Genomic DNA, 23,834 nt, shown 5'->3' with positions numbered 1-23,834 from the left:
CTCTGGGAAACTGGATTCCCAGGCCAAGGGCTTCGGGGTCTGGTCTGACTGGCCGGATCTCAATGACCTCTGCAACCAGACTGGAGTTCAGCTAAGATGGACAGAACTTAACACACAGACTGAAGTCCCTGTCTCTGATGAGGTGATCACAGACCCCTGTGTGATTGTGAAGGCCGACATCACAACACCGCAGGAAGAGACTGCGGGCACAGGGGCACACACACACACGTGATGCTTGGTGGCCCTCAGCGCCCCAGGCTCCAGGGCTGGGAGTGTTGAACCCTGTGTGGTGGGGGTGGGGGCACCTACCCCTGATTAGCACCACCCCCCCCCAGGGGACAATCGCCTTGGGCCGCCTGGTCACCTTGTCACCTTGTCACCTTGACCTGGCTGGACCGAGATGATCATGGTTTCATTCTTGTGGTTGAACAGCATGCTTCCTGTGTAGCCTTTCTGTGATAGCATGTTGTCATGACAGTAACCTCCTCAGTGTGGTGTAGTTGGTTAGCCTCTCGTTTAAGATAGTGTCCAGCATCTGGGTGAAGCGGTTGAGGCTCTTTACCTCCCGGGCCAAGGTCTTGTAGCTCAGCTGGGCCTCATGGAATTGCCTGATGACCGTCTCGCTGTCTCCCTGCTGGGTGCTGATCTTCACCTTCAGGCGGCTGATCAGTCACAGCACCATATACAGTATTAGCAGGACTGAGTGAAAGCATATACAGTATACTGAGTCACAGCACCATATACAGTATTAGCAGGACTGAGTCACAGCACCATATACAGTATTAGCAGGACTGAGTGAAAGCATATACACTCATAGAGGGTTAATATCGACTGTGAGAACTAAAATATATGAGTACTTCCTACTGACCTGATCGCCCCTCCTCTACAAGGCCTAGCTAGCATTGTGCTTTATTATACGGCAGGGAAATAGACTCCTGGGGGACAACAACAAACAAAATAATTGTTGTTCTTTACCACAAAGGTTCTCCTGAATGTATGTAAAATACTTTGCAAAGTGCAAACAAAAATGTTGCCGAAATGACAACCAAAAAAGCATGTCACCGTGGACATTATGCCAAATCAAGATAACAAAACAAAAAAATAAAGAAAGTAACCAAGTTATTGTCCAAACAAGCATTAAATCAAGAGTTTGTTCTTAAGGTGAATGCACTCAGGTACAAAACAACATGTTTTATAACAATATGAACAAATAACAAACAACATTGACAAAATGTCCTTAGAAACACTATACTCCTTTAATAAGGAATATTCCAATAACAACCAGTGGTATGGATTGTCTCCTGTGTGTGTTCTCTGATGCTTCTTCAGGTGTCTTGCTTCACTAAAAATCTTCCCACACTGGGCGCATGTGTTTGGTTTCTCTCCTGTGTGCTGAATGCGGGCTGGATTTGTGCATTCTTACCCATTTAAAGTTTGAGAATAGGTTGAGATCGTTTCGGCCCCAAGACCTCTAATCATTCGCTTTACCAGATAAAACTGCGAGACTTCGAGCGCCAGCTATCCTGAGGGAAACTTCGGAGGGAACCAGCTACTAGATGGTCTTCCATCCATCCAGCTACTAGATGGTAAGCTACTTCCATCCAGCTACTAGATGGTAAGAATGAAACCATGATCATCTCGGTCCAGCCAGGTCAAGTCTTTCGCCCCTATACCCAGGTCGGACGACCGATTTGCACGTCAGGACCGCTACGGACCTCCACCAGAGTTTCCTCTGGCTTCGCCCTGCCCAGGCACAGTTCACCATCTTTCGGGTCCTATCGCACGCGCTCACGCTCCACCTCCCCGACAGAGCGGGCGAGACGGGCCGGTGGTGCGCCCGGCCCCGCGGGGCCGGGATCCCACCTCAGCCGACGTAAGAGTCGGCCCTCACTTTCATTGCGCCACGGGGTGTGTTCGGAAGTACCCTCTGACTCGCGCGTGCGTTAGACTCCTTGGTCCGTGTTTCAAGACGGGTCGGGTGGGTTGCCGACATCGCCGCTGACCCGACACCTGACTGATAACTGAATAACATAAACTGAACAGAAATGCACACAGGCTACAAATAGTGGCTGTTATGGAATAGAAAGTGTCTCCCTCTCTCACAAACCTCTGGCACCACCATGTAATCAGCACACAGAACTACAGCCAGCCAGCCAGCCAGCCACACACACACACACACACACACACACTCATCTACTCAGCCATCCCAGCCCCATACATCTGCCCTTCATTCAGTTCCTGCTCGTGCCTTTTTAGCTTTTGGGCTGTGCTGAGGTGCTTACGCCTACGCTTGGCCGCTGCGCTATGCTTTGCCTCTGCCTTCGTCACCCGGAGCAGATCGACCTCCCTCATGTTCTCCAGTGTGACCATTGTGCTTTCCAGCCACAACTTTTGCATCACACCGAGCATGGCATGGGCACCTTCATTAAAGGTTGCAACGGCCATCCCTGCAGCAGCCTCAATTCGGCCTTTGCCTTGAAAAACTGTCTTCGGACACCGCACCCAGATTACTGAGTTGAGGCACTCATTGGTGTTCTGTGTGCCTCCATTCTGCATCCTCTGTAGAAGGGCATCGCTGGTCATCCTGTGGTAGACAGGCAGCAGCTTCTCCCCCACCTCCTTGCGGAGAAAGTTCTGAGGGTGCTGGCTGTGGCTGTCGGGCTCCTCTCCATTCTCCTCCGCCTTCTTGAACCAGCACCAGGACACATTGCACCTGGTGTGCATAGGATGTTCATCACTCGACATCGAGTGGAGGAGGCCCGCCCATATTGCTCTCTTCATCGCGTCTACATTGTCCAGATTTGACAGAATGGCCCCCCTGTAAAATTTTTGCAAAGCCTTGCATTTCTTGGCGGTTAACTTGCCGACCCCCTTCCCTCCCAACTTGCCTTCTTTAGTTAGTTTCCGCAGAGCAGTGCCCATTCTTTTGTGCGCGTGGTTGATGCACTCCAGCTTCTCAACCACAATCCCCGGGTAGGGGTCCAGGGACACCACCTCCCGGAGCGCTGAACTGTCCCCATCGCCGAGCATCTGCGTGTAGCGCAGCTGGTGGAGGTTTACTGACCTGCCCCACATGCGCTTGGCGGATTCCTGCTCCATTGCTTTGCTGGAGCCAGCAAAGTTTTGGGAGCAGGACTCGGTGTGTTCCTCCCTCCAGGTCTTGTAGTCCTCCTCTGTGACCTTTTTGTCCGTGACAGCAATGGCTTTGAGGACACAAGAGTGGCAGTAGGTTGACAGCACCTCGTAGTCGATGACTAGCCCGGTGAGGATGTCAATACAGACCCCGATGCCATAATGTGAGGAAAACCCCCTCTTCTGCCAGGTTCCGTCGAATGATACAGAGATGTCTATGACAGCGTCCGGATCCTCCTGCAGGAGCTCTGCCACATCTGGGTCGGTGTCGGCGTAGGCCTGCCGCACCACCTCTCTGGTGTTGTAGAGGCTCTCAAGACCTCTGTTGGTCTCTACGGCTGAAATAAAAAACAAAGCAAATCACCAACTCTTCATCTGAAGTTTTATTGATAAAAAGTAAAGATGAGAACAAAGAGACTGATGCATTTTATTGCCATTATGTATGAATATCAATCATGAGACACAAACAGTATAGTAATCTAAACAACTGATTACTGCACTGAAAAACAGTATTGACCACTGTCTCTCTCTGCCTCTCTCTCACGCACACGCACGCACACACACATGCACACAGAGGCTTCTGCCTACAGTAACTGTTAGCCTACACACACAAACTGTCACAAACACACACAAATGAAAGCATACACACACACACACACACACGAAAGCATACACACATACACACACACACACTGTTTTATTACATACTGAAGTATTCCCTTCCCACTTGTTGCCATAGAAAATACACTATAAAATAGCCTGAGAGAGAGAATTCTTACCGGACACCATCTTGCTGTGCTTGACGTAGGTACTGTGTCCAATCCCAGGTATCCCGAGCACTTTGCTGATTTTTTTTAGGGCTGCATAGCCCATTCCCAGTTCATGTGCGAGGAGCACCATTCTGACGTTTATGTCAAACGCCGTGGACTGGAGACGAGGGGAAGAGAACATGCTCCTGTTGTACCCACACTCACCGCACCCCAACACAAGGTTGGATGAGAATCCTTTGTTCCCTTGACCAATGTCCACCTTTAGTGCACCTTTCTCTCCGCAATCCGGGCATGGCAGGTCGGCAATCAGTCCAGTTAGTTGGCCAACATGCGCCAAAAGCCAGTCTTGTGTAGCCGCGGCGGCGTGCTCTTCAGAAGCGCTCGATGACAGCGACAGCTTGCGCTAGAATGAATGAATGAATGAATGAATGCTCTTTATTGTCATTGTACTGATACAACGAAATTAATTCTCTTATGGGAGAGTGGTATCAGGATTCAGGATTTTTCAGATACCACTCCCGTGCAATACGCATTGTTTCCCAACCCTCTCCTCGGGGCACCCCAGCCGCACCACATATTTGATCTGTTCCACCACCAGCACACCTGATTCAACTAATCAAGTACAAACCATAATTGCTTTATACTTGATTAGTTGAATCAGGTGTGCTGGGGTGCCCCGAGGAGAGGGTTGGGAAACACTGCTAGAGGGACTGTGCAACAAAAGGGACTTACCTTCGAAGCACTTTGAATAGCATCAACATTTTCCTCCACGTCACCTTTCCTCTTTCTCTTCTCTCTGGCCAAGCGGAGCTGCATCTGCTTCTTTTTGCCGAATTTGAAACAAACTTTCATCATGTTTGTTTTCTTATCGTATATTTTCTTGTCTAACTTCGCCAAAGTTACCAAGTCTCCACTGGTAATCCTTCTGCGTAAAGTCGACTGAGTCAATCCTTCCGCGTCACATGGGACACGAGAACCAATCACATTCGAGAATTTTCGCATCAACCAATAGAATCGTGTATTTTCAAATAATGCAACCTATCTATTTTAGTGATTGGTTGCTGATACAAGGGGTGTTGTACATTTTTGGGGCGACCATTTTGAGCAAGAGAACCAGATCTTTCAAACGAACCCAGGCTTGACGTATTTCAGACAGCAGCCGTTTCGGTAAAGCTGTGCGTAAAGTACTAACTTTTGGCGAATTTATGAGGATTTTACGGACACATGCACCACAATCAAGTAAAATAAACAACCAAATGTGTTTTTGTCGACGTTTTATTGTCACTAATATGAAAGAAAACATGTTTAGGAGGCAAAAGAGCAACTCATCTCAAAATCGAAAAAAAAGGGGAAATTGCGTTTTGGGGGGAGGTAGCCTCAAGATGTTATTCAATTCTTTGGCGACCAGTGACCAGCATTTTGAAATGGTAGAACATCGCCAGAAGCACTGGATATAAGTGCCATTTTTCTCCTTACACTTGGAGCAAAGTGGTGATCTGGACAGGTCAAATTTATTAAGGATATATGGAGTTCTATGTTGTCTATGCAAAATGTTGTACTGAGTCTCCTTAAATTTATTACAGCAAAAAGTGCTACTGCAAGAAGTAATACATGTAGTCCAGTCTGCCCCTTCATACTTAGATTCCAAGTCCCTCTCCCAAGTAGCTATTACATGGTCTATATTATGTTTGTTGCAAGTGTCTAAAAAGTTATAAAAATAAGAAATAAACCCTCTAGGTTGTGAGAACCGGGTAAGACATTCATCTAAAGAGCTCCTTACTGGCCCCCCTGGAGACAGTTTAATATTGGTATCTATGAAATGGCGTACTTGTAAATAAGCAAATAAATGTTTATTAGGTATAGCAAACTGAGACTGAACCTGGGTAAATGACATGAGAACCTCGTCCGTGAATAAATCACCTATGACCCTAACTCCCTTCCTATACCATTCATTGAAAACACTACTATTAATACCTGGAGGGAAGGTCTTATTACCAATTATTGGAGTCAGGGAAGAGAAACATCCCTTCGTACCAGTATGGCTTGTAATTTCTCCCCACGCTCTTACTGTGCTATAGATAATGGAATTCTTAATGCTTGATGGTATTTGTTTTCTGTCACCAGTTAGCAAACTTAACAGAGTTACAGGTGAACCAACACCATTCATCAATGTGTTTACCCACTCCATTAAGGTAATCTTTTAACCATTCCAACATGATCCCAGCATGACAGGCCAAATTGTAATTGAAAATATTGGGGAGTGCTAAGCCCCCTCTTTCTACAGGTAGCTGGAGTGTTTTCATCTTTAGTCTCTGATGCATCTTTAGATTTCCTGCTGTGTACTTGAACCTCTTCCCACACAGGGAGCATTGGTACGGTTTCTCTCCTGTGTGTGGTCTCTGATGCATCTTTAGATTTCCTGCTGTTTTGAACCTCTTCCCACATTGGGAGCAGTGGTATGGTTTCTCTCCGGTGTGTGTTCTCTGAGGCATCTTCAGGTGTCCTGCTTCAAATCAAATCAAGCCCCCAAGGTGTCTCTTGTGGTCTCCAGGATCTTGCTGAGGAGACGTCTGTGATTGACTGTGTCATAGGCAGCTGAGAGGTCGACTAACACCACACCAGTTACCATCCCTTCCTCATATCCGTCTTCGATGTACTGGGTGAGGTTGAGTACTTGGCTAGTTGTTGACTTGCCAGGGCGGAAACCTGCTTGTTCAGGGATGAGGTGTTCGTCAACAAAGGTACAGATTCTGTTGAGGATCAGACGTTCAAAGAGCTTGTAGGTGTGACTTAAAAGTGAGATTGGTCTGAAGTTCTTAGGAGCGGATGGATCTTTCCCCGGTTTCAACAGTGCTATAATGTGGGCTTTCTTCCAGATGTTAGGGAGCTTGTATGTTGTTAAGCACTCATTGTAGAGCTGTAGAAGCCACGTCTTTGCCTTGTGACCGAAGTGCTTGATCTGTTCGGTTGCGATGTTATCCAGTCCAATTGCCTTTCCTGGTTTGAGGATAGAGATTCCCCCTTCTAGCTCTCCCATAGTAAGCTGTCTTGTAAAAGCAGGGTCCGCGATGTATTTCTTGCGGTTCAGCTTGGCGTGTGTGGTTAAATAAATAACTATTTACAGAGAGGAGATAAAAGATCCATATTTGAAATTGAACATTTGTTATTTAAATAATCACAAATAAACACACACTCACACACAAATAAACAAGTTAAGCGTATTCCAGCAGGATTCCTGTCACCAGCAGGGTTCCTGTCACAAGCCGAGGATGGTGCTGACAGCCTGGTTAAATCTGGATCATTCTAATTTAGATTAGACGTTTTTGAAATACTGGGCTCTAGCTATCAATATTATATGGGCTAGTGGTGTTGACAAAAGTAGGTAGATTAACATCATGTATTATGTTACCCTAACTCTCCGGAAAGGAGAGCTAGCCAGCTAATCAGTGTAGCTAACATTAGCTAGGACCCCTAGATCAGGCTGGGATATCGGATAGCTCCATGCGTGGGATGGTAATCAGCTTGAGTGGAGCAACTCTGGCCTTTGCCATGATAAAGGCTCCATGAAGCTCGTTGTCATTGCTCTTCTGTAGCAAATAACTCACTGTTCCATAGCCCTCTTGACTAGCATCTGCAAAGTGATGCAGTTGGCTGAATGTTGTCTCGCCAAAGCCTTTAGGCTTGAAACACCGAGCCACTCCGAAGTCTTCCAACAGGTGAAGGTCGCTCTCTGTATACTTCCCATGGCATGTTCCATGCATCTGATGGGATTTAAATCCGTGCGCACCGGTGTGAAGGCTACAACTATGTTACAGTTTTTGGAAGGACCCTGAGAAAGACCTAAAATGAACATGTTCAGGCGTGTCTAGAAATCAAGTTTCACACATTCATATCAATTATTATTTGTGTGACTGTCAAATAAGTAAAAGCCTTACCTTCAGAATGATGCACTAATATAATAGATAACGTTAGACATATCCACACTTTGTATTTCCCCCCCATTTCGGTGGAAATGTGTTCCAACGCTTCTCTCTGAAGTATTTAGCAGTAATACATCCTTTGGAAGTTCTCACAAAGATAAAAGTTCCAAGGGTGACAGCAGGGAATCTTCATAAAGTTTTTAAGGAGGACATTCATCAACTAAAACCAAGTAAAAACGATGTTGAAAATGTTTAGGTCCAATCCCGTATTCGTGTCCTCCGCAGCTCGGACAGATGATCTACTTGGCTGACACTAGCTAGTAGTAGCTAGCTAAAGATAAACACACACTAGCTAGTTGATTTCAAGCTATACAGCTGACTTTTTAAGATAGCCCAGGAAGCCAATACATAGCTAGATAGAAATATACATTCTTTCTCTACTCTACAGAGAGAATGCCTCTTCTCGTGGATGGTCTGTCTTGTACGACGATCTTAAACTTGAAGTCGTCAGATTCGGTACACCATCGGACTCCCAACGCTAGCTCAAAAGGGAGCTTGTCCAGGTCCAAATCTAGGTCTCTAACTTCTTGGACCCGTTCTTCTGCAGGAATGGCTGACAGCACGGCCCGGCTGTTGCTCACCCATTTTGTGAGCCGAAATCCTCCCGAACTAAGGATAGCTCTCAAGTCGTGGTACAAGGAAACAGCTTCTTCCTCTGAGCTAACTGACTTGAGGCAGTCATCGACGTAGAAGTTGTGCAGCACGGTTTCGACCCCTTTGGCGCCGTACTGGTCTCTGCTGTCTTCTGCACACTTCCGAAGGGCAAAGCTGGCACAACTTGGAGACGAGGTGGCTCCAAATATGTGCACCGTCATCCTGTACTCCACCAATTCTTGGCTGGTGTCACCGGAAGGCCACCAGAGAAACCGGAGAAGGTCGGCATCCTCCATCGGCACCCTAACCTGGTGGAACATAGCTTACACATCCGCCATGATAGCCACCTCCTCTTGTCTGAACCTGGTGATGACACCGAGCAGAGTACTAGTTAGATCCGGCCCCTGTAGCAGGTGGTTGTTCAATGTGGTACCCTGGAACGACGCTCCACAATCGAACACCACTCGGATCTTCTTCTTCTTAATATGGTACACACCATGGTGTGGCAAGTACCAAACCTTCCCGTCGCTGCGGCTGAGCTCGTCCTTGGGAACCTTTACTGCGTAGCCTTTGGTTATCCAATCATCCACGAACACCGTGTAATCAGCTCGAAACTCAGGATTCCTCATGAACCTCCTCTTCAAGTTGAGAGCTCGCTGTTCAGCTACTCTTCTGTTGTTTGGCATCTTGACTGTGCTCTTTAGTGGTAGACTAATGCTGTAGTGTCCCTCTGTGAGCCTAGCAGACTGCGAGACCATCTCCAGAAACTGGATGTCATCCCTCGTTATCTCCAGTTTGTCGTCTTGACCCTCTGGAAAGTCATTCTTGAACTGTTGACTCCAAAGCTCATCCAGCGTTGCCACTGATAAGTGGTTGGATGTGACCTGTATGAGTCCACTTGTGGTTCCGTGGCCATGGTCTTCCCGGAGGGGACCGTTGACAATCCAGCCCAGTCATGTTTTCACCGCGTACGGCCCTTCATCTTGGCTGGATATAACCTGCCATGGTTCCATAGCCTTGGGTACGTTAGTCCCAATGAGAAGGCCTATCTCCGCTTGAATCTCCGGGATCCGTACTTGACTGAGATGGGGCCACTTATCCACCTCCTCTTGTAGTGGGATGTTCTGTTTACGTGCTGGGATAGCCTTCTGAGAGAAGATGTTGGGCAGCTCCAGGAAGTCATTACTATCCAAGCTACAGATCTCTAAGCCGGATACCACTTGGCTGCTTATGATCCTCTCTCCCCCCATGGTCTTTAGCAGGATGTTTGTGTTCCTGCCTGTGAGGTTAAGTGCCGACATTAACTTCTCAGTGCAGAATGTGGCATTGCTGCCTGGGTCGAGGAAAGCGTAGGTAGCCAACACCTTGTTGCCCTTCTTAGCTTTGATCTGGACCGGAACGATCGCCAAGATGGTCTCAGTGTTGCCGGCCCCAGTGGCTCTGCAGGTTCTCGTCTCTGCTTTGATGCATCCGCTGACCACCGAATGATCTTCGCCCCCATCCGATGGCTCGCTCTTGTGTACATCATCCGGTGACTCGCCCTCGTGCTTAGCTTCAATAGATGTAGCCTTGTTCTTCATATTCTTCAAAACCGTAGGGTGTGTCAGCTGGCAGTCTTGGCAGCTTAGCCTTTCCTTGCAGTCCCTGCTTATATGTCCTTGTTTAAGACAGCCGAAGCACAGACCTTTATTCTTAAAAAAGTCTATCTTCTCCTTGTGAAGAGACCTCCTCATCTTCTCGCAGTGCTCCATGGCGTGCTGTTCTCCTTGACAGAAGATACAAGGTTTCGAAAAAGCACAGAGTATGTCCCTCTTTACCTCGCATTTGTTTTCTAAATACTTTTCCATATCATTTAAGTATCCATGTGTGGTGAATAAACCAAGTGTTGTCTATGGAATACATATAGTCCTGCCTCAACTGAATATGAAAGCAGTAGCAGCTCAATGGCAAACTGCCGGGGAAAAAATATGATACAGTAGTCTCCTCCACTAGCAATTGCTAACCTGCACAAGCTCTTGCCTGTAACCTGTCAGTAAGCCTACTGTGTTGAAATACAATTGCAGAATTCTTAAATATGTGTATGAACAGATTGTTCTGACTTTACAACAAACCTCTGTCAACAGAGAGACACCTGGAAAATGAAATAATTATAAAATCAAAAGATGTATCCTGGAGGCCCTTTGCCTGGTCAGTGATATTCTGCCCTGGAAAATGTTTTGATGGCATACAGTTAGTACAACCATTGCATTTAATGGAGATAATAATGTGGACAGGGAAGAAATAACCTATGGATTTGTAACTTAATAACTCACTCAAACATGGAGCTGCTGCTATACAATAAGTGCCAATGCCTTGCAAAATGTATTTAATCTATGTACACCATTTGGGATGGCTTCACCAAAGGCTCACACATTTTTAATACTTTTAGTTTCGCCCCCTTTTTACTTGTCTATGCACTCTTTTTCGAGAATACTAACAAAATGATGGTTAAACCTCAATTATACCATATATCTCTGTTGAATTCCCTACCACTGTAGCAGCAGTGGTAAAGCTTCCTCGACCGCCACTCTTTCTGGTCGACCTCTCATCATTGTGAGCTCTAGCTTGGCTCCTGACTCCATCTGCTATGTTCCCGAACAGGGGATCCAAGGCTTCTTCAGCTTGCTTGTTTACAAAACCTGCGAGCTCATGAAACTTGGCTCTACGCTGCAAAAAAAAATTATACTTAGATTTTATTAACAGCCACAATGTGCATTCATTTATTTAACAATTGATTACATTTCCATAAAATAATTATGTACATCTTAAATAAAATATCAAACAAGTCAACATTCTTCTTCTCCTCTTCATTGTCTTCAATCTTAAACACAGGAATGAAACAACACATAAAGGCCAACTTGGAAGGAGGCTAGCAGGCAAGAAGTAATTTAATTGCTTAGGCACACTTTAGCTAACAGGCATAACGTCAGAACAAACTGCTTTCCCTGCAAAGTCATCTGCCCTTAGAAATCCAGCATTTTCTGTTGTTTTGACCCACTACCAGACTGCTTTCTGTGCCTGGAACACAAGGCACAAGAGAGGCAGCGAGCAAAGGCAAGCCTCAAGAATGAATATGAAACTCCTTAAGCAGCCAGAGTGGAGGAGAAAGAAGGGGTATCTCCGTCGCTCTCCCCCTCTTCCTCCGCAGCGTCTCCACTCAGCATCTGCCGGGGCACCCAGCTGAACGGGGCGCTGGCCGCGGGGGGGGGGGGAGGCGCCAGCGGGGCCACCACCTTCCCCGACGTCTCTTTCCTGTGTTTGGGCGTCTTTGTCTTTCTCTCTTTCTTCATTCGCTCAGCTGGGGGAGCCAAATACTCCGGTGGGAAGGGCAACGTGTTGAGGTAGGGCGTAGTGCCTGCAGACTGAAGGGAGTTCACTCCAGGGCGTGACAGGAGGGAAAGATGAGGGGATGAGGATGAAGGAAGGGTAACACCAGGACTACTCCTTCTCTTCTTTCCTCCATCTCTCTCTCTTTCCCTATTGTAAGGCGATCAACTTCTCCAGTATCGATTTAATTGAGTCGTCACTTTACAAGCGAGTTCGTTTAATCTCAACGAGACGTCCTTGATATCACTTCTTAAGATGATATGATCCAATCAAATATTAGGCACCACTACTGAACTGTTCATTAAGATAATATTTATTCAAGCACATCAGCAAGCAATAATAGTTCATTTCCATGGAAAAGTGGTCTCATCTAGTTTCACCTCTGCAGGCCCGTCTCAGCTAGCCGTCAACAAGTTAACTGCAAGAGCTCCACCAGACGAGAGTCCCCTTTTTCCCTGGTACATAGTGTTTATACATTTGATTCAACATTTGGGGCCGGGTGGTGCCCCCCCCCCCCCCTATCTAGTAGTTTTCCACTTGTCCGTACAAAATCCGTTGCAGCTGCTCGTTAGCATGGCCTTCAATTCCTCTCTTGTGTGGGTGCTGAGAGTCTATGTATGTTATCAGCTTGAGTGTCCTGCTAGCGTCTCGTTCCCATGGTGATATCATACTTTGTGAGCAGAGCAGTGAGTTGAGTTCTTATCAGTAGCTTGTGAAAACATTTGAAGTTGCACAGTAATATGAGTTAGGATTCGATTTACAAGTTAAAGTATAGTATAGAAGAATAGACTTATCATTAATCATTAGTTATGAAAGTATAAAATCAGTACAGCAAATAGAATATCATAACAGCAGGTATACAATGGTTGTTTAGCACATAGGTAAAAATAAGTAATTTTCAGGCAGTTTGAATCATAAAACGTTCTTTTAGTCAGGAGCTTGTCTTCTTCTTGTCGCTCAAAAACAGAACCTCTCTTGTGGCTTTGCGTGACCTTCCTATTGTTCTCAACTGACCGCATTCATATATTATTTAAATGAGCACATAGTACATGATTTATCACTTCTAGTGATTTTAATACAAATTCCCAACACTATCCCTGTGTCCCTCTCCTTCACTGTTCTCTGAGGATGCTGTAGCATCTGAGTCTGAAGAGTCCTCGTCCACCCTCTCATATTGTAACAGTCTGTCGAGAAGAAAGCTTTTGTCTCCGGAAACTTTAAGCAGCTTTCTCTGAGATCTTCTAAGTTCTTCCTGAAAACATTCCTGCTCATAAACCAGAAATTTCAATTTGCGTTTAAGGTTTTTGTATTTCCTCTTGTAATCCACCTCCATATCGGCTTGACCGTTCATTTCTGACACGGGGATGATGAACACACGTTTATGGGAATTCTGACTTCACTTCGGTCCTCTTCTCAGCCGCAGTCCACACACGGCTGTCTTCCAAAAGATAAGTTAAATACAGAAGTGTGAACCAGTTTATAGCATATCGTTTTTTGACTAATGTGAGGGGCCGACGATGGACTTTTAGCTGCTACAGTTAGCTACTCGTGTGTGTTGCACTCCTTCGTTTAGAATACCAAAAATCCACAGGACTCCGATGTAAAAAGATATCAAAAGTTTTATTCCAATTTCCACAGGTTGTGAATTTCGTAAACTATGTTTTGCAACTACGACTACGGTCAAAAAACTATATGCTTCCAGTCTCAAATCCAATCACCGACACACTGCCTAGAACAATCTAGAAAACAAAACAACATCACATTTTAAAACAATTTAAACAAAACCAATATCACATTTTTCACAAGATTAAAACCTCTTTTAACGCACTAGAGGCGATGACTAAGCATGAGACTCGGCACGGGAGCGACGTGCCTCAAAAGAATCGTCCAAACTACTAACTTTCTTGTTGTAAACACTTAACCAGTGTCCGTGTCAAGCCTGACTGTGTGATAAGTCCATAACATGTTATTGGTCAGGAGCGTAACTCCAAATAATCCAATACAAGTTGGAAATCCAGCTAATGGTGAACACTTCTGCTAACAAAATAGAATACTTCGGCTCTTGACATTGTAGAAACTGAACATGACAACGTATTAAACTGTTCCAGCAATCCTCACTCAGCTCTGCCTATGACTGTCGATACTCTTCCTGTAGTGATGATAAAGAAGATGACATTAATAATCGGATACACCTGTCCCCTATAACATCTGTAGTGTATAACACCTGTAGTGTATAACACCTGTAGTCTATAACACCTGTAGTCTATAACACTGCCACGCCGCCAATGTTGGGGTCCAGGAAGTTGTGTGTTTTGACGACCGCGGTTTTCTTCTCCGAGGCGGCCTTCTTGGCCTCCAGGCGGCGCTGTCGGCAGGACTTGGCCGGCTCGGGGAGCTTGCGGACGGCGCGGCGGAAGTTGTCCAGCACCTGGATGGCACCGGACTTCATCTTCTGCCGCTGGCCCTCCTCGCTGCCGTGCTCGTCGGTGAGCAGAGATGGAGCATGTAAATAAACAGGCCAGTTGTAACTGAGTGGTTATTTTTATTTTCTGGTTCCAAGAGTCATAATGATCACCACAGAAAAAGGTCATGTAAGTCAACGTCAAAATAGAATCTAGATGCATCAAAACAAAACAACTCAACACAGTCTTCAGTAAGGTTTGTCAACACAGATCCAATACAGAACACAAGTAACAATTAACAAGATCTTCAGGTCTGCGCTCGTACACTGAATACTACCAGAACACTTTATATACAGCATATTGGTTAACAACTAAATTGGTACAATCAGTAACGTAGCCCTTTGAGGAAGGTGTGCCCAAGCAAATTATGAAAATGTACAAGAAATAAAAAGAAAGAAATACAATAACAAAATGACACATTGAAAGACAGAAAACAAACAATAATGAGATTTAGTTTGGTGTTGGAAGCTCATAACTTACAGGCACCATATGCAGGATTGCTGGAACCCCCCTTGTAGAGGGGCAGCACATGGAGCTGCTCGTCCTCGGGGATCTCCCCCACCTTGCGGTTGTCCTCTTTCGTCAGGGTGCACACCTGGGAGAGAGGCGGTGGTGGGGGGGGGAAGGGGAGAGGGGGCGTGCCGCGTCACGGGCGCACTCAATCAGGATGGAGCCGTGGGCCTGGGCCACCGCCACGCCACCGGGTCCAGGAAGTTGTGTTCGCTGTCCGACCAGTACTCCCCGTCGCACGGGTCCCCCCTCTGGCTCTCGGCGTCGCTCTCCGTCCGTTTGTGTTCGCTGTCCGACCAGTACTCCCCGTCGCACGGGTCCCCCCTCTGGCTCTCGGCGTCGCTCTCTGTCCGGTTGAGCTGCTCGTCCTCGGGGATCTCCCCCACCTTGCGGTTGTCCACGTGCACCTTCATCTTGACCTCCCACACGGTCAACGGTCACATCTCACCTTTATTATTGCCTTGCTGGGGATCTCCCCCACCTTGCGGTTGTCCGCACACGGTCTACGGTCACATCTCATGTTTATTATTGCCTTGCTGGTGTAACCCCTCACAATCCGGACAGACCAGGCAGGCACACGGGTTCACTTTCAAGCTGTTTATTTATCTGAATGTGCAAACAAAATGGTGGTTATTTAATGGTAGGCTCCAGCACAAAACAGCTCTCGCCCCATCTCCAGCACACAAAGACGAAAGGGGTGAGCCTTTGTCATAACATCAAATAATTATTAGTTATCATACCATTCATATCATTATAACACACAAGACTAAACCATACCCATGGATACAACATACATGCAACATACCTGAATGTGCAAACAAAATGGTGGTTATTTAATGGTAGGCTCCAGCACAAAACAGCTCTCGCCCCTGCATGTCAGCAAAACAATACATTCAGAACACGCTACATTGCCGCCATCTTAGCTCACGCACAACTTTATCCATCCATAAAATACAAAGCGTGCACATTCATCTTGGCCTCCCACATGGCCAGGCCGTGGACGGGCTGGTTCAGGTTCTTGTGCATGTAGAAGACCAGGGAGATGCGCGTGGGGTGGGAGCGGTCGGGCCTCTTCAGAGGCGTGGTGGCATGCAGCTCGCGCCGGGCGCACTCAATCAGGATGGAGCCGTGGGCCGGGGCCACCGCCACGCCGCCGATGTTGGGGTCCAGGGAGTTGCCTTGTGTTCGCTGTCCGACCAGTACTCCCCGTCGCACGGGTCCCCCCTCTGGCTCTCGGCGTCGCTCTCTGTCCGGTTGAGCTGCTCGTCCTCGGGGATCTCCCCCACCTTGCGGTTGTCCGCGTGCACCTTCATCTTGGCCTCCCACACGGTCAACGGTCACATCTCACCTTTATTATTGCCTATCCCCCACCTTGCGGTTGTCCACGTGCACCTTCATCTTGGCCTCCCACACGGTCAACGGTCACATCTCACCTTTATTATTGCCTTGCTGGGGGTCTCCCCCACCTTGCGGTTGTCCGCACACGGTCAACGGTCACATCTCACCTTTATTATTGCCTTGCTGGTGTAACCCCTCACAATCCGGACAGACCAGGCAGGCACACAGGTTCACTTTCAAGCTGTTTATTTATCTGAATGTGCAAACAAAATGGTGGTTATTTAATGGTAGGCTCCAGCACAAAACAGCTCTCGCCCCATCTCCAGCACACAAAGTCGAAAGGAGTGAGCCTTTGTCATAACATCAAATAATTATTAGTTATCATACCATTCATATCATTATAACACACAAGACTAAACCATACCCATGGATACAACATACATACAACATACCTGAATGTGCAAACAAAATGGTGGTTATTTAATGGTAGGCTCCAGCACAAAACAGCTCTCGCCCCTGCATGTCAGCAAAACAATACATTCAGAACACGCTACATTGCCGCCATCTTAGCTCACGCTAACTAGCTGTTAGCTAGTTAGCTCACAACTTTATCCATCCATAAAATACAAAGCGTGCACATTCATCTTGGCCTCCCACATGGCCAGGCCGGTTCAGGTTCTTGTGCATGTAGAAGACCAGGGAGATGCGCGTGGGGTGGGAGCGGTCGGGCCTCTTCAGACGCGTGGTGGCATGCAGCTCGCGCCGGGCGCACTCAATCAGGATGGAGCCGTGGGCCGGGGCCACCGCCACGCCGCCGATGTTGGGGTCCAGGAAGTTGCCTTGTGTTCGCTGTCCGACCAGTACTCCCCGTCGCACGGGTCCCCCCTCTGGCTCTCGGCGTCGCTCTCCGTCCGGTTGTGTTCGCTGTCCGACCAATACTCCCCGTCGCACGGGTCCCCCCTCTGGCTCTCGGCGTCGCTCTCTGTCCGGTTGAGCTGCTCGTCCTCGGGGATCTCCCCCACCTTGCGGTTGTCCGCGTGCACCTTCATCTTGGCCTCCCACACGGTCAACGGTCACATCTCACCTTTATGATTGCCTATCCCCCACCTTGCGGTTGTCCACGTGCACCTTCATCTTGGCCTCCCACACGGTCAACGGTCACATCTCACCTTTATTATTGCCTTGCTGGGGGTCTCCCCCACCTTGCGGTTGTCCGCACACGGTCAAAGGTCACATCTCACCTTTATTATTGCCTTGCTGGTGTAACCCCTCACAATTCGGACAGACCAGGCAGGCACACAGGTTCACTTTCAAGCTGTTTATTTATCTGAATGTGCAAACAAAATGGTGGTTATTTAATGGTAGGCTCCAGCACAAAACAGCTCTCGCCCCATCTCCAGCACACAAAGACGAAAGGGGTGAGCCTTTGTCATAACATCAAATAATTATTAGTTATCATACCATTCATATCATTATAACACACAAGACTAAACCATACCCATGGATACAACATACATACAACATACCTGAATGTGCAAACAAAATGGTGGTTATTTAATGGTAGGCTCCAGCACAAAACAGCTCTCGCCCCTGCATGTCAGCAAAACAATACATTCAGAACACGCTACATTGCCGCCATCTTAGCTCACGTTAGCTAGTTAGCTCACAACTTTATCCATCCATAAAATACAAAGCGTGCACATTCATCTTGGCCTCCCACATGGCCAGGCCGTGGACGGGCTGGTTCAGGTTCTTGTGCATGTAGAAGACCAGGGAGATGCGCGTGGGGTGGGAGCGGTCGGGCCTCTTCAGAGGCGTGGTGGCATGCAGCTCGCGCCGGGCGCACTCAATCAGGATGGAGCCGTGGGTCGGGGCCACCGCCACGCCGCCGATGTTGGGGTCCAGGAAGTTGCCTTGTGTTCGCTGTCCGACCAGTACTCCCCGTCGCACGGGTCCCCCCTCTGGCTCTCGGCGTCGCTCTCCGTCCGGTTGTGTTCGCTGTCCGACCAGTACTCCCCGTCGCACGGGTCCCCCCTCTGGCTCTCGGTGTCGCTCTCTGTCCGGTTGAGCTGCTCGTCCTCGGGGATCTCCCCCACCTTGCGGTTGTCCGCGTGCACCTTCATCTTGGCCTCCCACACAGTCAACGGTCACATCTCACCTTTATTATTGCCTATCCCCCACCTTGCGGTTGTCCACGTGCACCTTCATCTTGGCCTCCCACACGGTCAACGGTCACATCTCACCTTTATTATTGCCTTGCTGGGGGTCTCCCCCACCTTGCGGTTGTCCGCACACGGTCAACGGTCACATCTCACCTTTATTATTGCCTTGCTGGTGTAACCCCTCACAATCCGGACAGACCAGGCAGGCACACAGGTTCACTTTCAAGCTGTTTATTTATCTGAATGTGCAAACAAAATGGTGGTTATTTAATGGTAGGCTCCATCACAAAACAGCTCTCGCCCCATCTCCAGCACACAAAGACGAAAGGGGTGAGCCTTTGTCATAACATCAAATAATTATTAGTTATCATACCATTCATATCATTATAACACACAAGACTAAACCATACCCATGGATACAACATACATACAACATACCTGAATGTGCAAACAAAATGGTGGTTATTTAATGGTAGGCTCCAGCACAAAACAGCTCTCGCCCCTGCATGTCAGCAAAACAATACATTCAGAACACGCTACATTGCCGCCATCTTAGCTCACACAACTTTATCCATCCATAAAATACAAAGCGTGCACATTCATCTTGGCCTCCCACATGGCCAGGCCGTGGACGGGCTGGTTCAGGTTCTTGTGCATGTAGAAGACCAGGGAGATGCGCGTGGGGTGGGAGCGGTCGGGCCTCTTCTGAGGCGTGGTGGCATGCAGCTCGCGCCGGGCGCACTCAATCAGGATGGAGCCGTGGGCCGGGGCCACCGCCACGCCGCCGATGTTGGGGTCCAGGAAGTTGCCTTGTGTTCGCTGTCCGACCAGTACTCCCCGTCGCACGGGTCCCCCCTCTGGCTCTCGGCGTCGCTCTCCGTCCGGTTGTGTTCGCTGTCCGACCAGTACTCCCCGTCGCACGGGTCCCCCCTCTGGCTCTCGGCGTCGCTCTCTGTCCGGTTGAGCTGCTCGTCCTCGGGGATCTCCCCCACCTTGTGGTTGTCCGTGTGCACCTTCATCTTGGCCTCCCACACAGTCAACGGTCACATCTCACCTTTATTATTGCCTATCCCCCACCTTGCGGTTGTCCACGTGCACCTTCATCTTGGCCTCCCACACGGTCAACGGTCACATCTCACCTTTATTATTGCCTTGCTGGGGGTCTCCCCCACCTTGCGGTTGTCCTCACACGGTCAACGGTCACATCTCACCTTTATTATTGCCTTGCTGGTGTAACCCCTCACAATCCGGACAGACCAGGCAGGCACACAGGTTCACTTTCAAGCTGTTTATTTATCTGAATGTGCAAACAAAATGGTGGTTATTTAATGGTAGGCTCCAGCACAAAACAGCTCTCGCCCCATCTCCAGCACACAAAGACGAAAGGGGTGAGCCTTTGTCATAACATCAAATAATTATTAGTTATCATACCATTCATATCATTATAACACACAAGACTAAACCATACCCATGGATACAACATACATACAACATACCTGAATGTGCAAACAAAATGGTGGTTATTTAATGGTAGGCTCCAGCACAAAACAGCTCTCGCCCCTGCATGTCAGCAAAACAATACATTCAGAACACGCTACATTGCCGCCATCTTAGCTCACGCTAACTAGCTGTTAGCTAGTTAGCTCACAACTTTATCCATCCATAAAATACAAAGCGTGCACATTCATCTTGGCCTCCCACATGGCCAGGCCGTGGACGGGCTGGTTCAGGTTCTTGTGCATGTAAAAGACCAGGGAGATGCGCGTGGGGTAGTGATGAGGGAAACGAAGCTTTCGACGCAATTGACACATTCGACACAATTGTGTCGGAAAAAGTGTCGATCTATCGATGCAGTCGATACAGCAACTCCATACTGCCATCTGCTGGTCAGGTCATGGTACTGCCTATACTGCCATCTGCTGGTCAGGTCGTGGTACAGCAGTTCTATACTGCCATCTGCTGGTCAGGTCATGATCATGGTCATTTTATGCAGTACCAAACTTGGAACACTGCCTCGTCTGCGGAATGATTGACACACGCGTCAGATGTGCTCGTGTGACGTACGAATCTTTCTTCGAGTAGTCACGTGGTTTTTGCCAATTTGACACAAGCATCGATACATTTGTATCGACGCACATTGCGTCGGAAGATAGACGCCGTGTCGTGACTACTGCGTCGAGCGTAACATCCCTAGCGTGGGGTGGGAGCGGTCGGGCCTCTTCAGAGGCGTGGTGGCATGCAGCTTGCGCCGGGCGCACTCAATCAGGATGGAGCCGTGGGCCGGGGCCACCGCCACGCCGCCGATGTTGGGGTCCAGGAAGTTGCCTTGTGTTCGCTGTCCGACCAGTACTCCCCGTCGCACGGGTCCCCCCTCTGGCTCTCGGCGTCGCTCTCCGTCCGGTTGTGTTCGCTGTCCGACCAGTACTCCCCGTCGCACGGGTCCCCCCTCTGGCTCTCGGCGTCGCTCTCTGTCCGGTTGAGCTGCTCGTCCTCGGGGATCTCCCCCACCTTGCGGTTGTCCGCGTGCACCTTCATCTTGGCCTCCCACACAGTCAACGGTCACATCTCACCTTTATTATTGCCTATCCCCCACCTTGCGGTTGTCCACGTGCACCTTCATCTTGGCCTCCCACACGGTCAACGGTCACATCTCACCTTTATTATTGCCTTGCTGGGGGTCTCCCCCACCTTGCGGTTGTCCGCACACGGTCAACGGTCACATCTCACCTTTATTATTGCCTTGCTGGTGTAACCCCTCACAATCCGGACAGACCAGGCAGGCACACAGGTTCGCTTTCAAGCTGTTTATTTATCTGAATGTGCAAACAAAATGGTGGTTATTTAATGGTAGGCTCCAGCACAAAACAGCTCTCGCCCCATCTCCAGCACACAAAGACGAAAGGGGTGAGCCTTTGTCATAACATCAAATAATTATTAGTTATCATACCATTCATATCATTATAACACACAAGACTAAACCATACCCATGGATACAACATACATACAACATACCTGAATGTGCAAACAAAATGGTGGTTATTTAATGGTAGGCTCCAGCACAAAACAGCTCTCGCCCCTGCATGTCAGCAAAACAATACATTCAGAACACGCTACATTGCCGCCATCTTAGCTCACGCTAACTAGCTGTTAGCTAGTTAGCTCACAACTTTATCCATCCATAAAATACAAAGCGTGCACATTCATCTTGGCCTCCCACATGGCCAGGCCGTGGACGGGCTGGTTCAGGTTCTTGTGCATGTAGAAGACCAGGGAGATGCGCGTGGGGTGGGAGCGGTCGGGCCTCTTCTGAGGCGTGGTGGCATGCAGCTCGCGCCGGGCGCACTCAATCAGGATGGAGCCGTGGGCCGGGGCCACCGCCACGCCGCCGATGTTGGGGTCCAGGAAGTTGCCTTGTGTTCGCTGTCCGACCAGTACTCCCCGTCGCACGGGTCCCCCCTCTGGCTCTCGTCGTCGCTCTCCGTCCGGTTGTGTTCGCTGTCCGACCAGTACTCCCCGTCGCACGGGTCCCCCCTCTGGCTCTCGGCGTCGCTCTCTGTCCGGTTGAGCTGCTCGTCCTCGGGGATCTCCCCCACCTTGCGGTTGTCCGCGTGCACCTTCATCTTGGCCTCCCACACGGTCAACGGTCACATCTCACCTTTATTATTGCCTATCCCCCACCTTGCGGTTGTCCACGTGCACCTTCATCTTGGCCTCCCACACGGTCAACGGTCACATCTCACCTTTATTATTGCCTTGCTGGGGGTCTCCCCCACCTTGCGGTTGTCCGCACACGGTCAACGGTCACATCATTCATTCATTCATTCATTAACCCAAGCATGTTAGTAAAACTAATTCTAGATGCACTTTCAAGAAAACAATAAAAGAGCGCTTGATACAATTAACTCTCAATGAACAGTAGATTATTTATCTCGTTTGCTGATCTGTTGTATTTCATTATTTTATTTTTATTAAAATGTATAAATGTATTTATTCTTATTCATTTATTGTTATTATGATGTATGTTTACAATTGTTTACAAAAAATGAAATATAATTCTCTGTTGCAGTCCTTTGTCTTCAAGTGCTCCTTTGTTCCACATGACTATCTATACTTTAGATCAGGCCTATTCAAATTGCGGCCTGTGGACAGGTGTAGGTGTGATAGAGTTGATATAAAGACGGTGCATAATAGCGATTTTTGCGTTATGCTTGTTGTAAATAAAAGTTCTATGATTCATTGAAATGACATTAAACTAAGATAATACGATGGTCTGCATAATTTTTTGAATCTTTATTAATAAGCTATTACAGAAACTGTAGTGACATTTTCCAAGAGCGAATGTGGTATTTAAAGATGGGTCTTCGTCGTCATCGTTGGCATCGCGAATCCTATGGCCGGAAAGGGCAGAACCTATGGGCGGATACTAATTTGCATTGTATTCCATTCCGATGTAGGTGCCATAATACCTACATCGGAATGGAATACAATGCAAATTACATCGGATTTACATGGGATATCGAAAAGCAATGCAAATGAGTACACCGACACTCGAATGGAATACACTTATGACCGAATGGAATACGCTGCGCTCAAATGTAATACACATGCACAATGGAATACACTCGTGACCGAATGGAATACACATGCTCAATGGAATACACTCATGACCGAATGGAATACGCTGCGCTCAAATGTAATACACATTGCTTTTATTTTGGCACAAACATTCCGTATTTTTGCATTGTATTTGGTGTTACACGTGTATTGCATTCCGATGTGTGTATTGCATTCCGATGTGTGTATTGTATTTAAATACGGCATGATACACCCTCCATACAAACTCACATCACTTACTATATTCAAACAGAAACTTCAACAGATTATAGTTGACAGTTGTACCTGGTGATTGCTTTCTCCACTGCCAACTGGCCCGTACCGGGCCATAGTACCCGTACTTATTTTAGCTACCCTTCCTGACTCGGAGTGAAAGGTACTATCTCAGGTCCGGTCTTAAACTGGTTCAGGACTTACCTGGCTGACCGAGACTACTTTATAGCCCTTGGTGACCATTAGTCAAAAAATTATAGCACAACCTGTGGAGTTCCCCAGGGGTCCATTTTAGGACCGTTGCTTTTTAGCCTATACATGCTACCCCTCAGTTCTGTTATCAAGAGGCATAGCGTTAACTACCACAGCTATGCTGACGACACTCAGCTTTATATCTCAGTAACTCCCAACGACTACAAGATGATCGACCACCTGATAGATTGTATGGCCGATATTAATATTTGGATGACACAAAACTTTCTCCAACTCAATCAAGAAAAAACAGAGGTATTGATCATTGGCGAGAAAACTGGGAGAGAGAAATTATCTGCACACTTGAAAACACTAGCTCTTAACACTAAGTGTCAGGCTAGGAATCTTGGTGTCATAATTGACCCAGATCTAAATTTTGAAACTCATATTACAAATACTATTAAAACATCCTTCTACCATCTAAGAAACATCACTAAGGTA

General features: G+C 47.8%; 1 protein-coding gene across 1 annotated transcript; it reads right to left on the bottom strand.

Annotated features, from left to right (window-relative positions):
* Positions 1 to 11,598: 11,598 nt before the first annotated feature.
* Positions 11,599 to 13,193, bottom strand: LOC308154213 (uncharacterized protein; the record flags this gene model as incomplete). Its single annotated transcript, XM_080527384.1, has 2 exons — positions 11,599 to 11,992; positions 12,922 to 13,193. 2 exons carry the CDS (start codon positions 13,191 to 13,193, stop codon positions 11,599 to 11,601), a joined length of 666 nt encoding a protein of 221 aa, XP_080383510.1.
* Between the last annotated feature and the right edge of the window lie 10,641 nt (positions 13,194 to 23,834).

This window comes from Nansenia antarctica (genome assembly GCF_963989245.1).
Source record: "Nansenia antarctica genome assembly, chromosome: 1".
NCBI lineage: Eukaryota > Metazoa > Chordata > Actinopteri > Argentiniformes > Microstomatidae > Nansenia > Nansenia antarctica.
This window is presented reverse-complemented; position numbering and strand designations above follow the sequence as displayed.